The following is a 6,833-nucleotide window of genomic DNA, read 5'->3' on the forward strand; positions in this document are numbered from 1 at the left end:
GAGAAGCAGGAGAAATAGTTTTGCTGGTCACGCGTCGCAGATAAGCCGCCCTGCTTCCTGCTAGCGAGCGATCGGGCGGGTACGGACGGCAGCAACCCCGAAACAGTCCCTGTCACCCCGCCGAGCTCCCCCATCTCACGTAAGCACCGCAGGGCGGACGTGCTGGCCAGCCAGGTTGTCCGTACTCTGCTTAAGTGACCTTTAAGTTCCCCCGCTTTGATTGATCGGTGTATCCTATGGTCATCCCATTTTGACTGCATCGATCTCATGTGGGAAATCGTCAGGTCCCGTTAAATATCTGCCTTCGAAATGTAACTGCTGGAGTTAGGTTATGGGGTTATATATTTGACTATATATTGCTGTGGTAGTGTAAAAGTATAGCATTAATATGGCGCTATATGGCTGCAATACTTCTTGTTGTGGTGTGCTGGGATCGGTTTAGTTCTGCTTTCGGTCATTATCCTGATACTATACCATTGCATGTATGTGATGGGATTCTCTGCTCGCCCAGAAAATACAGATTTTTCAGCCATCTCCCTGGCTCAGGTATGCTGCTCCCTTAATCACAGGGATACAGGTGGATGTTCCGATTCCCCGGTTGTCTCTTTCAAAGGACTAAAGATACTATTGTATTAACCCACTGGACTGTGCTAGCGTTGCTGGTAAACGGCGTCTTGCTTTGATTTTGTGTTTAATTACCCAATGCACCCACCGTCAATAAATCTCTCCTTTTAAGTCATGAAATAAGGGAGAGCCTTGCAGTGCTGCTAACAGCTGCCTGCAAAGCTGCTAACCAATACGGTAGAAAAGAATATTTCCACGCACAACTTTTCCATCCTCGGATTCAATCCCCTCCTAAATTCGTTTGCATGAAACCCACCACGATAGCTCGTAGGTATTTGGTGAAGGCAGGACCGCGGGACCAGCCTGGTGTAAGCCGCGAGGATGTCAGCCGCGTCTGCTGCTGCACGTAGCTGCATGCACCCGGGAGGTGTGCAATATTTGCTTACCTCCAGGGGTTGGATTAGTTGGTTTGGTTAAACCGGTTCAAATCGGGCAGGTCGGCTCCAGGGTTTTAGCAGGTCTGATCTAACCAGGCGGATTTTCCTGCCCTGGGATAGCTGCCTCTGGGAGATGGTATCTGCACACAGCCAAGCTCCGGGGGCATGGACTTCATGGGGCGAAACAAGGTGTCCCTGGGACAAACCGACCTGAAATCAGATATTAATACAGCCAAAGCAACCGCTCTCCCCTCTCAAAGGTTGGCAGCAGCAAGCCACGTTCAACCTCACGCCCAAATTATCCTTTATGCGGAAGGCAGGCCACAGCAGAGTAAGAGCGTTTTTTGGTTTAGATTTCCAGCGAATGGGGTCTGAAGCCCAAAATGCAGCTGGGGAAGGCGGTTTAAGGATGACCGGGTCGTGGGCGTTTGGGATGGGGAGGTCAGGTCCAGCGCCAAACTATGCAGCCCCTTGCTATGTGGATGGACAACATCCATGCCACGAGAGAGCTGGTTCCTGCCCGACGTTAAGCACAGCTCGGCACGGAGAGGAGCGTTACTCAACGGAGGAGGAAGTCCTGGGCACCGGCAGCTATCAATTAAAAAAAATCCTAATTGACCAGCCTGACACAACCGACCTGCGATCGCGCCAAGGCAGGCCCCCGAACATATGCTCAAGCCCACATCAAAGAGCTAATCGTTTCTCCACCTAATTAAGCAAACCAGCAAAGGGCAAACAGGAGCCGGCTGGGTTTTAATTGCTGTGATTCTCCTAGGAAACGGGTCCCGCGGCTCTCCTGCTAACCCTGCACGTGTGTGCTCCGGCATGGAGGCTTGAGCAGCTCGGCTGGGATCCCCGGGCTCGGTGTGGTGCAAATCCCAGCTTAGCGACGCTCCGGAGGGAGAAGAAGGGGTGAGGGGAGACGGTGATGCAGGGAACGAGTTGGTTTCTTTGGGGCAAGGACCTCAGAGAGGTCCCTGAAGTTCCCACCCTCGGAGGGTTTCTCAGTGCTCCTTCCTACTCCCATGTGCCTGGTCAAGCCTTTTCCAGTCCTCCCTGAAAGGGAAATCCCATTTTTTCCAGCCCGATGTCAAATAACTGGTGTAAGTTGTATCATGACATTGTTTTTCTTTGCTTTGTAGTCAGAGGAGGTTGTCAGGATGGCGAACTTCAAGGGTCACGCGCTTCCAGGCAGTTTCTTCCTCCTCTTTGGGCTCTGGTGGTCTGTGAAATACCCGCTGCAGTATCTCAGCCAGAAAGTGAATAAGAAATCCCACAGGATTTATTGTTTCCAGCGTGTGGATGCCATCGAAGGGGGAATCAAAATCATCTTTGCTCTGATAGGTAAGGGTTCTATTTTACTAGCTATGCTGGTAACTTCCCAGCCTGTGTTGATGACGCTACTGGAGCCTTTACTCCAGAGAAAGCGGTCCAGACGTGGAAGGATGCATCCTTGATGTTCACCTTGCCTTGATCTCTAACAGACTTCGATGTGAAAAGACCAAGGCTCGTACCGCTCCCCAAAGCTGAGCCACCATTAATATGGGCGGGCCTGATTTTTATATCCAGTCCTTTCTTCCCAACGCAAAACCATCAGCTCTTGCTTCAGCAACGAGCAACGAGTAGCATCAACCATCATCGCAAATAAACGGCAATGCTCTTGCGTGTCCGTGCAGGGATGCTGGCAGAGCAGTTCGTTCCGGATGGTCCACACTTGTACCTCTACAGCGGGGAGAACCGCGACTGGGTGAAGCTGATGAACTGGCAGCACACCACCATGTACCTCTTCTACGGCCTCTCCGGGGTGGTGGACGTCTTCACCTACATCTCCCCAGCGGTGCCGCGGGGTCTGGATCGCCTCACGCTCTCCATGGCTGTGTTCGTTGAAGGTTGGTAGAAGGTGGCGCTTAATTTGGGGAGGGATGTTGGAGGATGAGTCAGAGAGGGACCAAAATTTGCCAGGTTGAGATATTGCTCCCAACGCCCCTGAAGATAGGACGTGTTGTAGGTGATACGTTATCGAAGGGCGTTGTCTATAGCGAGATGGGAAATACAGGCATCAATAGGTCCTGGCTTTGCCTGGTTTGGGATTTCTGGGGTGACAGAGGTACAAAGCAGAAGGCTGAGCTCCCTCGTTATGATAAATGGCTGGTGGATGCTGCGTTTATCTCACATCTACAGAGCTGTTTGCTTGCCCCGCGTTCCCCCCCGAGAGCCATTAATTGCACTGCAGGCATCGTCATCCTCATCTGCTTGCGTTGCACGTGGCAAATTCAAGTGACTTATTCCGGCTTCAGCACATCATGAATATCATTTTGTCTTCAGGCTGTCTTGCAAGTCGCGAGCCAGGATTTCAGACCCCTCTTGGATCACACTAGGAAATGAAGGTCTGGCTTATATAGAAAACCCCTTAACGAAGGCATATCTCTTGTTATTTTCCCTTCCCCGATCCCAGAGGTTTTTGAAGCAGCAGCAGGGGCGGCTCAACAGGCACAGTTTGCCGTGTAAGAGAAGGAAATCTATCATTTCCAGCTGCCAAGAAATTGGTGAAGTTTAGCAATAGAAAAGCAGGACACAGCAGGAACCTGGCTACGAGGGGGAGGGTGATCTGAAGAGGTGATGGCACCGAGACGGGACGAAAACCAGCCTTCGGTTGTCCTCTGTCTTTGGTCCCCATATTGCTCAGATCCTTCTGCCCCAAGGTTGGGCGTCTCATCCCTCCAGGACGGTGGGATGCCAGGAGACCTAGAGGGGTGTGCTACCTGGAGTCCCTTGTTTTTGTGGTGACCTGTTTCAGTTTGCCAACCGGACAGGTGATTTCCTCTACCAGGTCATGGTTGGTATCGCTAACGTTACTCTAAGCGTGGTACGTATTTTGGCAGGTTGTCTCTTTTATTACCACGTCCTCCACCGTCCCATGCTGGATCAGCATATCCACTCCCTGCTGCTCATCGCCATCTTTTCAGGGGCCTGCAGCATCATGCTGGAGGTCTTCCTCCGCGACAACGTTGTCCTGGAGATGTTCAGAGCCGGTGTCACCATCGTCCAGGGAACGTGGTTCTGGCAGGTCAGTTCTGCCTTCTCCCGTGGAGCAGAACACCGAGGCAGGAGAGCGATGGGAAAAGAGGAAAAGAAGCCGTACATCACCTATCAATCGCACGTCTCTGAAGGATAATTTTGCCAGGCTCGCTTCATAAATAGATCATAACCCAGAATGAAAATTTACTTATCACAGGTCATCTCTGATGGCTGCTCCTGCTATTGCTTCTCAGGGGGGAACGGCAAAAGCGAGGGCTCGCAGCGAGCGAGCAACGTTTTACAGTCTCTAACAACCAAGTACTAATTGCTTAATGTGTCTAATGCACCCTGCAGCACTGCCTCTGGTTTAGCGGAAAGATGCAAAGCCCACCAAGCAATAAAATGGCTGAGTAAAAATACGGCCAGCCGATTGCTTTGGTAGTAGTTGGAGAAGGAAAGAAATCAGCTGGAGACAACCACTCCCAAAACTAGGCTGCCGAAAAGAAACGCGAGTTCCTCTCCTCTTTCTCAGCCCCGGGGCTGCTGCGCTAACTCAAACTCAAATTCAGAGATTAAAAACTGTGCTGAGCTTGCAAAATACTAAATTTGGAGGTTTTAAAGGACGGCTAGGAGTCTGCAATGCAGAGGGACGAATGTATCTGGATACGGTACAGAAAAAGAGAGACCGCAGGCACAGACTTGCTTTGTGTGGCCTCTCGTTGCAAGGCTGGACTTTAATGAGGCCAGGACTGTCTCAGCAAAAACCGCTATCGCAGTCAGGGCTCAGGTCCCTCGGTCACCACGTGGATCGTGGTGATAACCGAGACGGACACAGGGGTGCTGGAGGCCTTCAGTACATTGATTTTTTTCCCCCCAAGATAATAAATTCTTTGTTCCACCCAGATCGGGGTCGTGCTGTTCCAGCCGTGGGGAGGTCCGATGTGGGATGAGAAGGACCACAGCAACATCATGTTCCTCACCATGTGCTTCTTCTGGCACTGGGCAGCCGCCGTGGCCATCCTGGCTATAAACTACACTCTCGCTTACTGGTACGACTGGGGCACGAATTCGGGCAGGAGCGGGGAGGGCAGAGAGGGACGGGGATGTCTGGAGTGAGATGCAGATGTACTCCAGCCCATCCTGGAGTACAAAGTCACAGCTGAATAAGCAGCCCCTGACTCCTGCAAGTTTTAGGGCACGGCGACAAACGTGCACGTTATCTGTCGAGTGCACAGAATGCAAAAGAGTGTCAGCAAGAGGCAGGGGCGTTACACGCGGAGAAGTCAAATAATCGAGCCCCCGAAGCTGCTCCTGGAACTCACACCGCTTTTTTTAACTCTGCACCGGGTGCTGGAAGTCAAACTTTAATTCGATAAAGAAATCAAAGCATTGCCAGGACCGCCTGACACTTTGTCCCCTCCCTTGCAAGGATTTCGAAGCGGTTGACAGTCAAGGAGTTATTAGAGGTACAAGAGCACTGTCTGATTGTTAAGACATCGCCATGGCTTTTCCAAGGGAGCGGGAAGGGGACGTTATCCCACTTTCAGGGGTGCTCCTACGGCCTATGAGCCTCTAAGGGATGCTGCATGGCTTGCTGAGACATGGGGTAGTCCAGTCTACCCAAGCAAATAGACATTATACAGAATAAAAAAACCCACCAACCCCCCAAACCGCAGCATTTTAGGACCTTTATAATAATTTTTCCCTCTCCGCGTATTCATTACAAGTGCACTTTGCTCCCCTGAGCAGTCTGGGGAGCGGCACTAGTTTGGGGGGTTTGCTAACGGTGATTTATTGCTCGTGCGTTACAGCTGCATCCAGAGGTGCAGGAGAGGCAGCGGAGAGCCCTACATCGGTCTCGGAGTCCGGCAGCAAAAGTGTGACATGAGCTCCCAAGCCGCCTTCTTAAATGGATCTGATGAAGAGTGAAGAGGGTGCAATCTCCTTCTCCAAATACGTGAAGAATCCGTTTCCTAGAAGAAAAAAAAAATTGAAGTCTAATTAAATATTTATGTGGTGGAAGAGCAAAGAGAGGTGCCACCGTTCCGCTGCCGGGAAGCGTGTTGGGCGCACGGGTGGTATCTGCCCTCCCTCTGTACCCGAACATCGCCATCTCCGAAAGCAGCACCGTTTGCAGTGATTTTTAGCAACAAAATTAAGTGCAGAAATTCAACATGACGAGATCGCACCGTCCTACGGGTCCCCACGCGTGTTTCCATAGGGATGGAGGGCATCTGGCTTTTCCAAGCGCCTGGAGGCTTCGACCTGCCGTGATTGAAGTCAGGGAAACCTCCAGGCTTGAGGTCGTCTACCTCCGGACCAAGGCGTCATCCCAAGGAGGAAGAGTAAAAGAGGGTTGAATGTGAGATTATATCAAATTTGCAACATCGGGGCTTGATTGTACGCAATACAAATTTTATTACCGAAGCTTGGAACTGAAGAGGGGTTTTGTTAACAGTTTTCATGTTCACTTAAAGGCCGAAAGAGTGAATAAATGCGAAATAAAAACCCTCACTGAGCTGATATCCTTAAATTTAAGTCTGATAAATTACAGGGTGTGTAATAATAGCTTAGACAAAGCCATCCTTCAGACCTGTAAAGCCTGAAGGGCTGTAAGATACATGGCTAAGCAGCAGGGATTCATCAAACGTCCCGGTTTTCCATTGAAAATAAACCCCTCAGCTTGGAAAGTGAGATGAAACAGGCACACGTTTTGTTTTTAGCCTGCTTTTGCCAGCTAATTCCTTGCAAGAAGCTCCTGGAAATGTCACCTCCTAGATAGGAGGAAAATGTGCCAGTAGTGAGTACAGGGAT

At 50.7% G+C, this 6,833-nt stretch overlaps 1 protein-coding gene across 1 annotated transcript; it reads left to right on the forward strand.

The window, feature by feature from the left end:
- The first annotated feature begins 2,144 nt into the window (after positions 1–2,144).
- On the forward strand, positions 2,145–5,948 carry TMEM45B (transmembrane protein 45B). Its single transcript, XM_009577002.1, has 5 exons — positions 2,145–2,345; positions 2,678–2,890; positions 3,884–4,068; positions 4,923–5,068; positions 5,831–5,948. The coding sequence occupies exons 1-5, from the start codon at positions 2,162–2,164 to the stop codon at positions 5,946–5,948; spliced, it is 846 nt and encodes a 281-aa protein (XP_009575297.1). The 5' UTR covers positions 2,145–2,161.
- The last annotated feature ends 885 nt before the right edge of the window (positions 5,949–6,833 follow it).

This window comes from Fulmarus glacialis, unplaced genomic scaffold (genome assembly GCF_000690835.1).
Source record: "Fulmarus glacialis isolate BGI_N327 unplaced genomic scaffold, ASM69083v1 scaffold48910, whole genome shotgun sequence".
NCBI lineage: Eukaryota > Metazoa > Chordata > Aves > Procellariiformes > Procellariidae > Fulmarus > Fulmarus glacialis.

Excerpts from the sequence above, each read along its gene's own strand:
- TMEM45B (XM_009577002.1), top strand. The coding sequence starts at position 2,162 with ATGGCGAACTTCAAGGGTCACGCGCTTCCAGGCAGTTTCTTCCTCCTC. Across the intron at positions 2,346-2,677 it reads AATCATCTTTGCTCTGATAG|GGATGCTGGCAGAGCAGTTC; the intron begins GTAAGGGTTCTA and ends GTGTCCGTGCAG. Across the intron at positions 2,891-3,883 it reads CATGGCTGTGTTCGTTGAAG|GTTGTCTCTTTTATTACCAC; the intron begins GTTGGTAGAAGG and ends GTATTTTGGCAG.